Below are 19025 nucleotides of genomic sequence, written 5' to 3'. Positions count from 1 at the left end.
ATTGATTTGTTAGGTTTATGTCAAGGACAGCTTTTTTAAAAAATATTTATTTGAGAGAGAGAGCATGTGTGCATGCTCAGGGGCGGAGGGACAGAGGGAGAGAGAATCTCAGGCAGACTCCATGCTCAGTGAGAAGCCCAACATGGGGCTGTATCCCAGGACCCTGAGATCATGACCTGAGCAGAAATCAAGAGCTGGCTGCTCAACCGACTACGCCACTCAGGTGCCCCTCAAGAGCAACTTTTTAATTACTTTTTATAAGAAGTCACAAAATTTCCCTTTATCACTTGATTATCATTTTTTTTTCAGAGATAATTTGGTAAGCCTAATCAGTTGCTATAAAGTGGGGAGGTCTAAGCAGTGGATATGAACTAGTCAGTTTTGATAATCACATTATCACTAGAATCAGTAGCTTGTACAAATTATTATGAGAAAAAATATCTATTACCTATAAAAATGTTTAGTAGAGTTGCAATTTCCAGATTTCTAGTTCACATGTGGTATTTTTAATTGCTGATATGAAATAACAATGCTTAATGACCTTACAACCATTCTACGAGGCAGAGTAACAAGGGAGTTGTTATATATTTTAAGGCATTTTAATTATAGATTATAACTTTAGCAAGTTCCTTTGTTGAATTAATAGAACTAGTGTGTCCATTCCACAGTAGATTGTGAGGCTAATATGACTTGGTCTTATTTTAGAAGGACTGCTCTGGCAGTAGCTACTTCAGTCCTTGGAAACCTTTGTGGATTTTTAGCTAATTGTAATGAAAGGTTCTAAAACATTCATTAATTTTAATGCTTTCTTTAGCTGTAAACTGGCAGAAAATTAGTAAGTACTAGTAACTTGGCCGTTTACACATAAGATTGGTCAATTAATTCAAACAACAGTTACTTAAATGAAGTTTTATGTATCATAAATCTGGTTTACAAATTTATTTGATCATAGTCATGAGCTAGATTGCATAGATCTTATCTTCCCGTGAAGAAATTGAATCACTCAGAGGTTAAACAACTTGTTTTCAGGTGGCAGGAAGATTAGAAGGCCCTTGATTGTCTTAAATTTGGACTTTAATTTCATTAAAGCCTAAAATAAATTACGAGCTTTGATTCCCAAGCTTGAACTTTTGTCATTTAAATTCAGTGGGACTGTCTTTATTGTATTTCATTTTACTGGGAACTTTTAAGACTGGGTAGTAGAAAATTTCTGTCCTGAGATGCTGGGTGTTTAGATGGTTTACTGATTTTTCTACTAATAGTAAATGCTGTGTATCTGGTGGCCACGATCCTCCTTGGCATGTATGTGAGAGACCTGCACAGAAATTTAGAAGTAGTGCATCAAGAAGGCTACCACTGCAGAAGAACGAAGACACACCAAATTAAGTTACAGAATATGAAATTATGACAACCAGAGAGTAAATTGATTTTAAGAGAATACTGTCAATTTACTTTTATTTTTCTTTGTAAATATAGGCAACTTTTCATTTTACGTGATAATTACAGACCCCATGAAACCTGTATTATGAAAATGTTCAGATAAACTATTTTTAGTTAATGTGGCAATTTTTCCAGACTCAGTTTGGTATGAAACTGAAATTCTTGAGTTTTACTTAACTTCTGTTTCATCTGCCCACGTTTCTTATATGTACCACAGGTCATCAACTAAGGATATTAAAAACATTTATCCATGTGATTGAACCAAAAATTAGTTCAGAAAATAAGTTCATAACATTTTATAACTACAGTCTTCCTATTTACAAGAAGTTTCTTGATGTAGTTCTGGTATTTGAGAAACCCTAATATTTTCAAGATAATGGCTAAGTGCACTTACTTCAGCTTTTATTGAACTCCAGTGAAATTGATCCCATCTGGTAGTCTGTTTTTATTAATAGCCAACTCGGAATATAATGTCCCCTTTAAAAAAAATAAATAAAGCCTGTCTAACTGGTTCAACCGTCTTAACCTGACCAAATTCACATTGTAGTTTAAAAGCTGAGTTGGTAAAGACTGCCAAATTACAGATGTTTTAGATACAATTCCCGAACTCCTTAGGAAACTGTGGCGAGAGAGGAGAAATTGATCAAGCTAATCCTAGAATTCAGATTTTCTGGTTCTTGCTCCATTCAAGGTATACATTTTTATATGATGATGTCACATCTAAAATTTAAAAGAACACGAGAGTAAAGCTAATAACTATTTTCAGTCTCCAATCAAGTATATCCTAGGGATTTTACTCATGATCACTACTTTCTTGTTTTGAGAATTTTTTTTTTCTGAAAGAAAAATTGGGGTTCAGTTATCATTTATTCTAGATATTACATGCTTTATTTTTATTAGGCTCTGATTTAGGGAAACACCTAGAATAAATAGCCTACTTGGTTTTTTTTCCCTCATATTAAGATTTGGTTTATATTTTCCCCTCAGTGGTTCTTGTCAGATATTAAGCTGGTAGCATGACTAACTCTATTTTAAGGGTTTTCAGCACAGAAAAGGGAGGTGTAAAATGTTTATCCTTTTCCATTTATACTGGTGTATTCAATAATTTATTTGAAAAGTATCTTGAGTTTGAGAGAAATTTTTGCACGTGAGTAGACATTAGTGATACATGTGTTACACAGAGTACTGTGCATTCCTGACATTTAATTCTATGACCAGTTTGTTGAAAAGATTAGAGATAAAGTTATTTAACTTAGTTGCAAATATTCAGTAAAATTTGGAGCCTTTTAAAAATAAGGTTTGTTTACATTGTTAAAAAATCTTTTAAATACCCTTTTATCAGACTTATCTTTTAAAATATAATTTTGATATACCAGTTAATCACCTAGCATTTTATCAACTTTTAATCTATTTTCAAGTGACATATACCAGCAAAATGATCGATTCTGTAATGATCTGAACAATTACTTTATTTAAAGTGTTTTAAAATTGAGAACAGACTAATACCAATAGAGATGTTTCTGACTCTAATCCAGTGCTACAAAGTTTATTCTGATAGAAACCTGGTTCCCACCAACCACTGTCTGTTCTACGTGTTTACCTCCGGTATACATGCATAGCAGTTTCAGAATTATTAACCCATAACTCTGTGAGGAATCACTTTACCAACTAGAATACACTATTTATGTAGAGTTTTCTTTTTCCCCTCTTACAGTTAGTAGTCAAAACATCATTCTCTAAAGTTACTTAGGTTACATACCCCCTTTGGTGTGGCTGTATCATACATTTATGATTAGTCTTTTTTGAGGTCTGCCTTTCTAACCTCCTGGTTGAGTTTTTAAAATTTGCACACGTTCAAGTTCATTCTCTATGTTGTGAAGTTCTGTGGATTTTAACACATGTATAGCATTATCTATCCACCACATCAGTGTTATATGGAATAGTTCCATCTCTTTGAAAGTTTCCCTGTATGTCCCCCTTTGTAGTCAGTCACTTCTACCCCTCTCCAATCTGCTGCCAACCACTGATCTATTTTCTGTCTCTGTAGTTTTGCCTTTCCCGAATGTCATATGAATGGAAAGCAAAATACATTTGGTTATTTTTTTGGTTAGCAAAATACATTTAAAATTTGTATTGCATGAATTAATAGCTTGTTCTTTTTTATTGTGGAGTGGAATTTTATTGTATAGATATACTATTTTGTTCATTCATCTGTTGAAAGGACATCTTCATTGGTACAAATGTTCATGAACAGGTTTTCATATGAACATAAATTTTTGGTTCACTTTGGTAAATACCCAGGGGCACAGTTGCTGGGTTGTGTGGTACGTCTGTGTTTAACTTTTTAAGAAACTGCCAAATTCTTCCTAAGTGGCTGTTTTGTCTTTATTTTTGAAAGGTATCTTAGCTGGATTTAGAATTTTTTTTTTTTTTAAGATTTTATTTATTAGAGAGAGAGAGCGCGTGTGAGGGAGAGAGTGAGAGAGCACAAACCAGGGGAGAGGCAGAGGGAGAAGCAGACTCCCCGCTGAGCAGGGAGCCCAGCTGGGGCTTGATCCCAGGACCCTGGGATCATGACCTGAGCCGAAGGCAGATGCTTAACCAACTGAGCCATCCAGTCACCCGTGGATTTAGAATTCTTAGTTGATAGATATTTTTCTTCTATAGTTTAAAAATGTTGATCTACTCTCCCCTGCTTTGCATTGTTTCTAATGAGAAGTTCGCTGTCATTCCTGTTTTTTCTCTCTATATATATACTCTCTCTTCTGTCTGCTTTTAGATTCTCTTTCACTGTTATTCAGCAACTTGACTTTAAAATTGTGAGGGTTTTGTTCTCTTTGGAGGTTGTTGACGTTCTTTAATCTATGAGTATAGTTTTCATCAGATTTAGGAAAAATGTGGCCACTGTTTTCTGTCCTTCTCTTTTACTCTTTCTGGGGCACTAGTACGTTAATGTTAGGCTGCTTGCTATTGCCCTGTAGTTCACTGTCTCGCTTAATAATGTCTCATATTTCATTGTCCCACAGTTCCTTTTATTCTCACTGTGTTTAATTTTGGATTTTTTTTTTGATTGCTAGCTGTATCTTCAGTTCATTAAACTTTTCTTTAAAGTTTAGAAAAGATTGCTGTTAATCTTATCCAGTGCATGTTTAATTACAGATACTGAATTTTTATTTCTAGAAGATCAGTTTGAGCCTTTTAAAATCTTTTTAACTTTCAAATAATTATAAACTCGTAAGAAGATGCAAAAAATAGCACAGAGAAGTCCCATATGCCCATCACATATCTTCCTCCAATGACGTCATCTTACATAACTGTAGTGCATTACTGAAGCAAAAAATTGACACAGTATAACTAGACTACAAGTCAGATTCTACCAGTCTTTGCAGGCTCTCACTTTTTTTGGTATGTCTTTATCATTCTGGTGGTATTTTATCAAACATGTAGAGTCCTATAACCACCACCACAAGCAAGATAACAGAACTTTTCTGTCACCATAAATTCCTCTGTGTTGCTAACTTAGGTCTTTTCCGTGCACTTGCATTTCTGTTACCATATTCATAGTTTTCTTTATCTTCTTGAATGTATGGGGTATATTTACAGTATCTGTTTTAATCTCCTTGTCTACTAATTCTATCACCTGTATCATTGCTTGTCTTTCCACTTATGATAATTCACCTCGTTTAGGGTGTATTTCCTGCTTCTATGCATGACAGGTAATTTTTGATTGGATGCCATTTAATTTTATATTATTTAATGCTGGGAGTATGTTGTATTATTTTAAATATTGTTGGGTTTTGTTTTGGGTTACAGTTACGGCACTTAGAAGTAGCTTCATCTGGGGCACCTGGGTGGCTTTCAGTCAGTTAAGTGTCTGTCTTCAGCTCAGGTCATGATCCCAGGGTCCTGGAATTCAGCCTTGCATCAGGCTCCCTGCTCAGCAGCGGGTCTGCTTCTCCATCTTCCTCTGCCCCTCTCTCCCTCCCCGCCTTGTGCTCGCTCGCTCTCTCTTGCTCTCTTGCTCTACCACAAATAAATAAATCGTTAAAAAAAAAAAAAAGAAGTAGCTTCATCCTTTTGAGGCTTGTTTTAACTTTGTTACTGCTGGTCCAAAACATCCTTAGTCTAAAGCTTATTCGGTTTCATTGTTTGTGCATTTATTAGCTTCTGAACTCTGTTAAAACTGTGTTAAGGGGCGCCTGGGTGGCACAGCGGTTAGGCGTCTGCCTTCGGCTCGGGGCGTGATCCCGGCGTTCTGGGATCGAGCCCCACATCGGGCTCCTCCACTGGGAGCCTGCTTCTTCCTCTCCCACTCCCCCTGCTTGTGTTCCCTCTCTCGCTGGCTGTCTCTGTCTCTGTCAAATAAATAAATAAAATCTTAAAAAAAAAAAAAACCTGTTAAAACTGTCCCTGTGTTAAAACTGTCCTACTCCAGTTGATGGGAACATGAGTTGTGAGGATTGGTCTGACTACTTTTCAGAGGCTTTTTCTCTGTATTCAGTAGTTTTTTCACATGTGTACACAGGTAATTACTCTGCTAAAACCTTGAGGGCAATCTGATTGTCTTCAGATCTTTCAAGTTCTTTCTCTGCAGCTTCCTTCTCTTCGTTTGCCCTGCAAATTCTAGGTGTCTTGGTGTCTCCCCTAGCTCTGGATCTTTAACTCACTGAAACCATTGGGCTTCGATTAGGTTCTGCCTTCCCCCTCCATATGTTTTAGCCTCATACTTCCATAAGCAGTAGGGCTTATTCCTTCATTTGTTCTTTTTTCTGTTGTTTCAGGACACAGATCCTGAGATGATGTCCGTTGTCTGAAAATTATTGTTTTATATATTTTATTTAATTTTCTAGTTATTTAAGGCAGGAGGATAAATACAGCCTTTGTTTTTCCATCTGGGAAGGCATCCTGCCTTATAGAAAATTTCACTGTAGTTTTATAAATACTGGTCTTTTCTGACTTTTGAATATTTAGCACTTTGTAGGAAAACCAATGTATAAACTTCAATGAATGAAGGCAGCTTTAGAAGGCATGTTTTCTCATACTTGCTGCTTTTCACATACTCTTACGTATATACTTACATTCTCTTTCATCTATTGTGTATCCTTTCATTCCCAGTGAGTGTCAGTGCAATCTATTAGTGAACATTTTATTTAATACAAGATAATGGTGAAAAACGTTAGCTCTTTATGGTTACCTGGAAGAAAATAGAGTACCTTTGTTCCTTTTTCCCTTTGTTTATCAAAAGGAGATGATGAGTCTTAGTTATTGATCAATATAGAATATTGATTCATATAATCCTTAGAGCATATAGTGGCTGTTGACAGAAACCCTAAACCATGAAATACTTGAAGTTATCCCAAGAGGGAGAAACAAGAAATGAACAAAAACAAGTTTTTCCTTTGTACTAAAATTCATAGTGTTCCAAAGTTACTACTTTTCGCTGGTAAGTTTACAGATTAAATAATAACTTTTATTTTTTATTAAGTATTATTTAGCATGTAAAGTCCTAATTGTCTTTTTATAACTTTTATAGTTTAGGTTATGCCGACATACATTAAATTACATTGAAAATTGCCTTGCCTGCTTTTAGATTTCTAACATCTTTTGATGAAACTAGCATAATGTGAAGGTAATGCATGCACTTTAATTTAAACATAACTAATTTAATAAGGGAAACATTTTTACCCTGTAAGAAAAAACTGAAGTTTTACATTATTATCCATTGAATTCAGAGTTGCCATGAGTTAAGGCAAGTAGTGTTTTAAATTACTAATTTTATAAAATACTAACATTAAAATGGGGTTACTGTTTTTTATGGGATGCATAATAAAATAGTTTTGCTCTCATTTTATAACAGTCATGAAAATTAAGTTGGAGCTGAATATGTGTCACTTAACTATTCTTGGACATCAGTTCACTTGGTAATTTTATTTTGTGAATAACCTAATTCCTTGAGAGATGATAAAGCTTACATTTATGGCAGTAAATTATACTTAGGTTTAAAAAGTCTTTCTTGGGGTGCCTGGGTGGTTCAGCGTTAAGCGTCTGCCTTCAGCTCAGGTCATAATCCCAGGATCATGATCCCAGGGCCCTGGGATCGAGCCCACATCGGGTGCCCTGCTCATTGGGAAGCCTGCTTCTTCCTCTCACACTCCCCTTGCTTGTGTTCCCTTTCTTGCTGTCTCTGTCTGTCAAATAAATAAATAAAATCTTAAAAAAAAATAAAAATAAAAAGTCTGTTATTTTTGAGAGAGACATACTTGATATCAGTAGTACATATAAATTGGTAATGAACAATTAACATTTTGGCCTAGAGCCAGGCATCTTAAAGTATTTCAGCCAAACATAAAATGTAAGATGGTCAAAATTAAGTAAAAATATAGCACCCACTAACTTTGTGTTTGTGATCAAATATAAAACCAGAGGTGGAATATAGGTTTTCATTAAGTGAGTTCTTTTTAAAAGTTAAATGTAATAATATTAATTTTCAATGATTTATTTTCCTTGAAAACGTTTTCTATCCTTATTAGATTGCTTTTTAGAGGTAATCCGTGTGTGTGTGTGTGTGTGTGTGTGTGTATGTGTGTGTGTGTGTTGGTTGGTTTTAATAAAATTGATTCATACTTACTATGAATTTAAATTAGAGGTTTTTATTATCCTCTCCCAAAGTAAATATAGTATGATGTTAAATAATTGCTCTAAATTTGAATGTAATTTCTAGTGGTTAGCAACTGTTATTCTGTTAGTTTAATAGGTATACTTACTATTTCCCTAGGGTAAACATTTTACTAAAACTTAGATGAGGGACATTGGTCTTGATATGTTATAGGGGCGCCTGGGTGGCACAGCGGTTAAGCGTCTGCCTTCGGCTCAGGGCGTGATCCCGGCGTTCTGGGATAGAGTCCCACATCGGGCTCCTCCACTGTGAGCCTGCTTCTTCCTCTCCCACTCCCCCTGCTTATGTCCCCTCTCTCGCTGGCTGTCTCTATCTCTGTCGAATAAATAAATAAAATCTTAAAAAAAAAAAAAAAAAAGAAAAGATATGTTACAAATTCTTTGTATCACTTTTGAAATTTTTTTAATCTTAAAAAAAAAAGAAAAGATATGTTACAAATTCTTTGTATCACTTTTGAAATTTTTTTTAAGATTTTATTTATTTATTCGACAGAGATAGAGACAGCCAGCGAGAGAGGGAACACAAGCAGGGGGAGTGGGAGAGGAAGAAGCAGGCTCACAGTGGAGGAGCCCAATGTGGGACTCGATCCCAGAACGCCGGGATCACGCCCTGAGCCGAAGGCAGACGCTTAACCGCTGTGCCACCCAGGCGCCCCCACTTTTGAATTTTTGATCTTTCATTTTCAATTTGTATTCTTGAATTAGCATATCTCTGGGGACTATCACCTCTGCTTCATTGATTTTGGGGGGGTACCTGAGGTGCACAGTGCCTCATCATTTTGGAATTATTTATCTGTTCAGGTTAAGAAATGAGCTTCATTATTTTTCTGCTTTAATGTGAAGAAATACATTGTAGTAGAGCATGTACAGAATTGGCGCATTGAAGGACAAAGGCATCCAGAAAGTTGGCATGTGTTGCTCCTCTTCCTTGGAGTAAATTTTAATAGAAAATTGAATTAAGTTCACATCTACTAATCATCCAGAGAATATATGATGTATTCCAGTCTTATGGCATAGGAATAAACCTCATAAACTGAATGAATAACAGCTGTATAAACAAGCATTTGGAGAATGATTTGAAATTACATGACTGAATTTGAATTAATTGGATATTTCTGAGACTAAGAGGAGAATATTTAAAAGAAATATGTCAGTTGAGGGCTAGTTTTTTGGTCCACTTTTTTATTCACCGTAAGTGTCTTCCTTGTGTGTGAGGTCTGGTGGACAGTTTTAATGGGGGAGAGAAGTGGGAGGGAAGAGTTTTTTATATTTAATAATTTCTCAAAGTATCTGCCACTCTAGCCCTCCCTAGGTGGTTAAGAAGAAGATCAGTTATGACATAAAAAAAGTACTTTTTGTTTTCTATGTATCATATTGGATATTTTTGCTACTGTTCATATATTTACATGTTAGTAATTTTGACGGCTTTTGGATAATTCCACTCTAGAGGGAGAACTGGTGGGCGGTCCTTCCTGTGACACGACCCTTGAGTGACAGTTCTATTTGATTGCCTCCAGTACTGTGAGGAAAGGACACGACTCTATGGTGAGGACTGATGGACATACATTATCTGAGAAAAGAAACTACCAGGTAAGATCAGTTTTTTTTTCTTTTTCTCTGTTGTTCTTATAGCTGTATTGAACTGTTTAATGTGTTATATTTAACGGACACCAGCAGATTAGATACACTTCAGTTTGAAAAATTTGGCTTAGAATTTAAAATACATGTGTTGGCTTTGACAGTTGAAATAGTTGGGAACATTTTTCAAAATAAATCATGCTATGATAAATGTATATTCTTTTAATGTCAAAACATTTTTCTGGTGCTTCATGTGTATGTCAAAACGTAGATTATCTGATACACAATTTATGACTCCATGGCTGGGTTCTGAGCTAGTATTCCGTAAAACAAAGTGCTGATTACTTTTATATGTATTATTCCTGGATGACTAAACCTGAACTCTTAGGCTATATTCAGGGTAATAGAACATCACAGAAATGTAGATAAAATTGGTTATAATATAAAAGAAATAGAAATGCGAATGAATCCCAGGGCGTTCAGAGACCCAAATTCTATTGAATTTCTCATTAGCTTGCTAGCCTTATAATGTTAGGTTTTTGTTTTGTCATTTATTAAGTTGGTTAATAATATCCATTCCCTACGTAGCATGTAAGGATGCTGAAAGGATGGTTGAAGTGTAATATTCCTCTCTCTTTCTTAGGTTTTAAAAGAAGGTGAAAGATAGTGATATGAAGTAGTGATTTAAAAAACATTTTTTAAATTCAATTTTTTCAAAAAAAAATCTCCTTTTTTTAAATTTGATACTAAGTTATTACCAAATTATTCAGTGATTCAGAATACAGAAAAGTTCAAAGCTCAAGTAGGAATAAGCTTTAGGCTTTCTGCACTGATACATATTCAGCTTCCCTCAGACCCTTTCACCTGCCAGTTTCATTCCCTCTAGACTGTTGAAGGCAACTAGTATGATAACAGCTTTGATTCACTAACCGTTTATCTGCTAATTATTTATTTTAGTCCAGTTAATCTTTTCTTCCCTCAAATTGGAAAGATAGATAATGGAAAAAATTGTGAATGGGTCTTCATGGTGTTAATAGCAAAGAGCCTTTGATTATTCGATTAAGGTTCTGGTTTGGGCACTGTGCCTAATAAAAATAGTGTCAATTTATCCTCCCTTTCACTTAACTTGATGTCTGAAGTTTCTTGCCAGAGTGTTGTGATTTTAATAAGACATAACTGTGACTATGCAGAATCAGTTCTCCCTGTAACCTTTTCTATTCAGAGTTCTCATAGACTTGACCAGCATGGCCTTTGCTAATTTTCGTACTTGCTATAGCTCCTCTTTCCTTACAACCACTTCCAACTACCTTGACTCATAAGATTTTAATTGGTCACACTACTTGGGCTGTTGTGTCTTTTGATAGGTTTTGCTAAATTATTTTAAGAATATTGTGATTCAAGGCTATGTGGCTTTTCGGTGCTCATAATCAAGTTTGTAAAGTGTAAGTATAGAACTTTCTGTATGATTACATAGTATGGTCAAGTTTCTTCATGGAATCATCTTAATACAGAATTCCAAAATTTACATTTAAGAAAGGAATAAAATGAAATTATATTTTACATATGAAGAGATTTCCTAATTCCTGCTCATCCTACTCTAAAAATATTCTGTTGTTCCAGTTACATTATTTATAAGTAATCTAGCTTCTTTAACTTACTTGAAAAAAATTCGTGGGTAGTGTTTTCCTGGCTGAAAATATTTTCCCCTTTTTTCTTTTGTTGTTACTTAGTGACACTTAATGCATGTTGAAATATCCTTGGAAACAATTGTTTGAATTTCCATTGTAAAATTATTTTATTTTTGAAGCATCTCCTGAAAACTACATGTATAGACATAATTTCCCATCTGATGTTGATCCATATGTTAAAAGCATATGGGAAATTCAAAGGAATATTAAATAGATCACTTATATTTTTGTGGGTTGCACTAAAAGTTTGTATATGCTGAGATGAAAGGATTTGGATTTTTAAAAATTCTGTTTTGAGGAATTTTTTTGTTTTTCATGGGTAAGGTAGGATTTCTTCGTGCGCTCAATTTATCTTTGAGGGCTTTTGTTTTTGTAGGGAACTTGATGTCTTATAGTGATACTTAAGCATCCTGATAATAATAGGCTAATATTCCAGAGTTTAACAAGAAGGATAAAATTTCTCTAATTCTCATTTCCTTATAGACCTGATGGAAGCCTTAGGAACTTAGCGTAAGAATATGCATTCGCTCACCTTTGTGCTAAAAACTACTGCCTTTCAAATGGGTGTTGGTTGAAGTATTGATTTTTTATACTGGTATTTAATTTGTTTCATTTCTTTAATAAATTTAGGCCCAGTTAAGTTTTTGGAGTTTGAATAGAGTAGTTGAGTTTTATTTGCTTAGACTGCTATATTAGGTCAGGTAAGAATTTAATTATTTAAATGATTCATAGCTCATTCTTTTTTGGAAGGATTGTCAGGCTTTTTCCAGGGAATATTTTTGCTAGTATTCTCTTATCTTCCTATTTACACTAATTTACTTCAGCTGTAAGTATGTACAAATCTAACCATGTTAATTACATTAATTACTAATTTAGCTCATCAATGGCTTTACTTCTCTTATATAATAAAACCAAGCTCGTAAACATAATACAATATTTCCACATTTTGACCCCAACGTGCTTTTACCATTCTAGTATCTCTTCTCTGACTCCCTAGTATGAATTTTTTTCGATTAGGAATATAAAGCTGATTTTAATCTCCCACCCATACACTTTTACACTTTTAAGCCTTTGTTTTTAGTTCCTCTTCATGTAATGCCTCACCTTTGTTTACATCATTCAAGAATTAGTTATCAGGGGCGCCTGGGTGGCACAGCGGTTGAGCGTCTGCCTTCGTGATCCCGGTGTTGTGGGATCGAACCCCACATCAGGCTCCTCTGCTAGGAGCCTGCTTCTTCCTCTCCCACTCCCCCTACTTGTGTTCCCTCTTTCGCTGGCTGTCTCTATCTCTGTCAAATAAATAAATAAAATCTTAAAAAAAAAAAAAAAAGAATTAGTTATCAATACTCCCAGAAACTCTTCCCTGATGAGCTCAGTGCTCCTTTTCCTTGCTCTCATACCCTTTGTAATACTTCTAGTTTAGTGCTGACCGTAATACATTGTAGTTACCTGTTTATTTGTCCTTGTCTTACCTGTGCTGTCTAATACTGTATGCATTAGCCATAGTGGCTGTTTAAATTTAAATTCATTTAAATTTAAATTTAAAAATTTAGTTTCTGAGTTGTGTTAGCCGCATTTCAGATTCCTACCAGCTGTCTGCTGTTAACGACTTCCATATCAAACAGTGCAGGTGTAGAACTCTTCTGTCATTGCAGTGTTACTGTATGTTACACAGCTTGTATGTTACAAGCTTCTTGAAAACTGGAGCCATGTTTTTTCTTATTTTGGTAATGCCAATATATGCCAGTGTCAATGCTGATATATAATTACCCATGATTTTGGGTAAACAATAGGTGTTTAATGCATGTTGTTTTAATAAAATTAAAACAAGAAAATAAGTGAAAGGAAGAAATTGTGGAGTGTGCTGGGTAACATACTACTGGTATTTCCAAGATTTTTAAATGTAAGTCCAAGTGGAGCATTTTATAATATGAGGTCATTGATCATGTCATGTTGGTTGGTTCAGGGTTATCTATGTGGATCTAATGCATCCCAGTCCATATGTTCCTGAAGAAATACCTCACAGTCTAAAATGCTGCGTTAATTAACTTTGTGGAATGTATCATGTCATATTACTATGGTGGTGATTGTATAGCCATTTCCTCTTCCCTCCCCCTGTCATTAAATACTTCATTTCCTTTTTATTAATTTTTTAAATCGCAGAAGTTATAGAGGCACATTGCAAAAGCTTTGAAGAATAACGGAAATATAAAATAGAATGTGAAAGTTTACCCTGTTTAGTGTATCATTTTAGATCTTTTCTAGTGACATATAGGTGTAAATGTGATTTGTTGTCTTTGTTTTTAACAAATATGCATTTTCTGCGCTTGCAAGTTGTACTTAATGGGGAAGTTTCTGTGTGCCACCCTTTTTCCCCTGCCTCCTTCCCAGAAGTAATCACTAGCTTGAATTTTGTGTTTCCTTCTTTTTATTTTTATAGTTTTGTTATATGCGTGTTTCAGAATATACAGGTGCATCTTTCCTTTATGTGTTGTGTGGTGATTTTGGGGAAAGTGGTACTGTATATTTCGTTACTTCATATAGGAAAAAAGATAATGAATTTCCAGTCCATGCAGAACGATTTCCCAGATATTGCTAAAAACCTCAATTACCTGACTATTCAAGTATTTTTGCATAAGATAAAGCATTTAAACAAGTTGCCTAATTATTTTAACACATACAAACGCATGAATAGATGTGTTTCCATTCGGTTTGCAAGACAGCTACATAGTACTATATACAAATTACATTTTTATCTTTTGTACTGCAGTAAAAATGTAATGTAAATAAGGAATGAAATGCCTGTTTCTTTTATTCTAAGTTATACCTTACTGAAAATTTATGTCTTTCTGCTGTCAGGATACATCTTACACGTGGTATGTTAGAGTCATAGTTGTAACATTATAGCTTATAACCATTAATGATTGGTTACCTTATAGTATGACTGAAAACAGCACCAACATCAGAGCATCTTAGAATCTGTAATAGGTTAAAGTATGTTAAAGATACATAATATAAAGAATACTTAAAAAAGTGAACAAGAATTTTTTAAAAATGGGTACTTAGCAATTCAAGTTGATCTGGTGCCCAGAGCAGAAAGATGGAGGCTTCATCATTGTTGCTGTTTGGCGTTGGGTTAAGGTGAAATAGCTGAGGAAGGAATTAGTTCAAAATATGTCTGAAACCAATGAACTGGCTCACAGCTTACTCTTCTTTTCCCTTGAAACTCTTACAAACAAATGGCTCTAACCTGTTATCTGTAGCCAGAGATGAAGCAAGGGGATAGAAAAAACTCAAAATGGATGACTGTTCACTTGCAGTTACACGAAGAGGGTGCTCTTACATTTACACTTTTAAATGTGATGCTTCTGCTTATGTCACAATCACATTATCAACAACAGAAGTCCTTTTGACTCCATAACCTAAATATTTTCTTAATAAATTGACATTTATTTGTTATTTTTGGCACCTCTCTTTTTTCTTCTCTGGCCAACCAAGAACGCGAAGTTAATTGAATTCCCAAGGTACTCATTGGTTGGCTCGTTTTTACAGGACTCTAACAATGTTAGCCTTTCTTTGATTGCATTATATTTTCTGATCCTTCTTTTCCTCATGTTCTGAAATCATTAAATAAGATGATTTTTTTTTCCAAAAAGCAAGTTTCACCAAGATACATGGTATATTGTACCCTTAGTATCTTAGTAACTTTTTCACAGTGCCCCTAGGCCAAAAGAAGTAACTAACAGCTCTGTTCAGTAATTAGTTCTAAGCCACTTACAGTAGTAATTAGCATGGTATCTGACAGATACTGCAGTGTTTCCCCAAGATTTAAAATACTGGCAGCATTCCTGTATTCACTGTGGTACTCCTTTTGGGAACTTAGGCCATAGGTTTTTACACAAGAAATACTATGTTCTCTTTCAGAAAAATATTTTCTATAATAAAAAAACATTAAAAAGAAAAAAAAATATTTTCATTTAAGGAGCTTGCCTCAATCATATATATGAAATGTGTTCATCATTAAACAGAAAGTTAAAACATTAGTGCAGATATTTCTGTGAATCAGAAAAAATATAGAAGTAAACAAAGTTATTTTTTAAAATGTACTCAGGCTCTGCTTAGATTCTGGGATGATTGCATCAATGGTGGCAGCTTAGTTTTTTAAATCTTTCTGAATTTCCACATAAAAATAGAACAACCAGGTAGCAAAACCCAAACCCATGAGAACATTTGTAACAGAACTTGGTCATGAGGTATCTCCATGAATCCCCAAATATAAACAGATGAGAACCAAAAAACCTACACTTTTGGGTGCGTGAGAAAGTAGAAAGAAGGATTAGAATGTCTGGCCTGAGAATAGAAGTATTTCAAAGGTGGTGAACAACCAATTTGAAAGTGATTAAGTGTGATTATCCAATTTGAAACTAGGAGAAATTTTGCTCACTATATTAGATCTTGGTAGAGGACCTGTGGCCTGAAGTAACTTGAGCAGTCCTGTCTATGAACTCGAAAGACTGGCCTACCAGTGCTCTTTCCCAGGACCCTACTGAGAAGTTTCTGGGAATGGATTCACAATTGAGCAGTATAGAAGCAACAGAGACAGAGGAAAGAGAACCTCCAGATAAAAATGGTAGAGGAGAACAGAGCCAGAAAAATCTCAGAAAACAAGTCATTGTATTTTTAAACATTGCATGAAAACAACAGAAGAGGGAGCTTTATGAAGTTAGAAAAGTTTTTTGAACCCAGACATATTCTCAAAATTCAGGAAAATTAAATTCACAAAAGGTCTTTCAGGAATATTTTTAGGAGTGCTTTTACTAATTTTGAGTCCCCCTCATCAGTGTTCATATTGATGACATTTGATGTCAAAGTTTTAATTTTTTAGAGAATTTATGGAGGTTGTGTGAAACATTTCCCTGTTGAAATCAAGTAAGTGAAAATATTCGATATCTTTTGAAAGATTTTTTTATCTTTCATATTTAATCTATCTGAAATTGATTTTTGTATACAGTGTTAGGAGTCCAATTTCCATTCCTCGGCATATAGATGATTTTATCAGAATCATGTAGTGATTTTTTTTCTGCCTTCCTCAACTAATTAACAGGACTATTCTATCATAAATCAAGTTACTTTATATTCATGGGTCTGTTTTTAAAATCTCTGTTCTGTTACTTTGATGTGTTTGCCTACACCTGCACTAGTACTGAATTTTAGTTACTGTACCCTTGTGTTAAATCTTCATGTCCGTCTTTCATTATACCTTTGTCTTCCTGAGTGTCTCGACTTTCTTGGCCTTTTGTTCAATGACAAATTTACAATATATATAAAAAAGTATTGAGTTTATAAGTGGAATTTCATTGACTTGGGGAAGAATTGATATGTTTATGGTAGTCTTCCTCTCCTGAATTCATATGTTCTGGTCTTCTGTATTTTCTCTCAGTAAAGTTTTATTATATTTTTAGTAATAGACCCAGATTTATGCATACAGTTTTGGTTTTCTGGTAAATGGTATTTTAAAAATTGTATTTTGTAGGTGTTACTATTATATTGACATACAGTCAACTTTTTAAATTGATTATTGTATCAATGTTGCTAAATTCTTTAAATCTCAAATTTATTTGTAGGTTCTTTGGGGGTTTTCATATAAATAAACATATCTGGAAATTACAGTTTGGATACTTTCATAATTTTTACTTACATTTGTTTTCTGAACTCATTAATACTTCTCAGACATTGTCGAATAGAAGTGTTAATAGAACTCTTTCTCTTGTTACTTGTCCTAAAAGCTTTAAGTTGTCAGCAGTAAATACAATATTTGATGCAGTATCTTTTTTATAGATGTAGTTTATCAGGATAAAGAAATATTTTTTTCCTCTGTAGCACTTTTTTCATTTTTAAGGTTGTTGTCTATGTCCCTTTTCTCTTTGTCAGTCTTGCTAGAGACTTGTCAGTTTTACTAGGAATTTTTAGCTTTAGTTATTTTTATTTTATTTTTTGTTTCATATTCATCATTTTGTATTTGTTCATCAGTCTTTAATTACTTCTTAGGGTTTATTGTAATGTTTTTTAATCTTAAGTGTTTATGATGAGATTTTTCTAGTTATCTTTCTGTTGCTGATTTCTCATGTAATTCCACTGTAGCTATAGAATATGATTAATATGGTACCACCTACTTGTTTACGAACTTGAACAAAATGCATATTGACCATTTGGTGGGTGTATTGGCTGTATTTCTCTTCATTGGATCAGATTTGTTAATCTTGGTGTCTCTTATCTTCTTTACCCACATATTTACCCATTATTATTTACATGTTATCATTATTTATTCCTTTCTTTAGATCATACCCTTTTATTTCTTTAATTATTTTATACATTCGTATGTTTGATGTGTGATAAATCAAACAATTGGAAGTTGCTACAGATCATTCTGATGTCTTTTGTTTCTGCTGATTCTCCCTTATGGTACCTTATTTCCTTGTGTGTGTGTGTTAAGTTACTATTTCATGTTTCCTAGAACTCTGGGAATTTGTTGAATATTAGGTGGAAGGACATTTTTCCCAAGGGGATTTGATTTTCATTTGCTTTTGCTGATGCCTAAGGGACTACCAATCCAGGACCAATTAAAAATAAAATGTTAGCTTAGGTTGCAATCCACATAGGTATTATGAATTCAGGCTGGTTTATGGCTATAGAGTCTCAGAAGAGCTTTCCTGTACCTCTTGCTGCCTAACATCAAAATCATGACATTCAAGTGCCTTCTTTACTAAGAAGTTATCACAGTTATGATGTACCCTTTTAAAAGGTGCTGGTTTATGAGAAGGTCTTTTAACAGGTTTTCTATCTTGGACAGATTCCCCTTTAGGGATATAAACTTGTGGCTTTTCTGTACTCCAGCTTTTACTTTGTTTTGGGGTGCTGAATTTCCTTCTCTCCTTCCTTTCCAACGTCCCAGGCTCAACAATTCATTTAAAAATAAAAATGTAATCACTGTCTTAGTTTTCAGTGATATTTTGTTCACACTGTATCTGCATTTGAGAATAATGCCTGTCATACGCTCAGTAAATATTTGTTGGTTGGCTGAATCAGTATTTCATGGAGCATTTTTTAGTTGGTTTTGAGTGGAGCATTTTGTTTTTTGTTTAGAGTATACCCTAGTACCAGAAATATATATCTTGATCATTTTGTAGGTGTCAGCTGAAATTTCACTTCTTAGGGCAGCATTTCCTGTTTCTATTATATATTCTTATTGTTCATTGTAATTTGAGGGGGGGCTAGTGTTATTTCTGCTTCTTATCATCATCCATAATTGAAAAAATTTGATAGTTTTTTTTCTTTCCTTTCCTTTTCTTCTTTTCTTCTACTTTTGTTTTTTCTTCCCTCCCTTTCTTTCCTGCCTCCTTCACTTCCCTTTCCTTTCTTTTCCTTCCCTTTCTTTATAGTGTCATTTTTCTTCTACTTGAAGAGCTTTTTAAGTTTTTTATTTTATGTGTAATCTAGGCAGAATTATTTAAAGTCATTAAGTTTTTATTTAAGGAATTTCGCATGTTGTGGTTCCTTCCCCTATCAACTTGGTTCCTCCAAAGTTTGAGTCATAATCTTCAATATAGCCTTTTTATTTTATTTTTTTTTATTATTTTTTTTTAT

General features: G+C 34.2%; 1 protein-coding gene across 11 annotated transcripts in view; it reads left to right on the top strand.

The window, feature by feature from the left end:
- Window positions 1-19025, top strand: part of CNOT2 (CCR4-NOT transcription complex subunit 2) — a 126420-nt gene that overhangs the window by 45881 nt on the left and 61514 nt on the right. For 6 of the 11 annotated variants that reach the window (XM_048218088.2, XM_026500032.4, XM_057316445.1 and 3 more), the window contains one exon: window positions 9633-9705. The exons of 1 other annotated variant lie outside the window; for it this stretch is intronic. In XM_048218088.2, the coding sequence (XP_048074045.1) occupies window positions 9633-9705 (73 nt within the window). Of the gene's footprint in view, window positions 1-9562; window positions 9706-19025 lie in introns of all 11 variants that reach the window. 4 more of the 11 variants (XM_057316444.1, XM_048218089.2, XM_026500034.4 and 1 more) reach the window with 1 other exon arrangement.

Source organism: Ursus arctos, unplaced genomic scaffold (genome assembly GCF_023065955.2).
Source record: "Ursus arctos isolate Adak ecotype North America unplaced genomic scaffold, UrsArc2.0 scaffold_21, whole genome shotgun sequence".
NCBI classification, from domain to species: domain Eukaryota; kingdom Metazoa; phylum Chordata; class Mammalia; order Carnivora; family Ursidae; genus Ursus; species Ursus arctos.
This window is presented reverse-complemented; position numbering and strand designations above follow the sequence as displayed.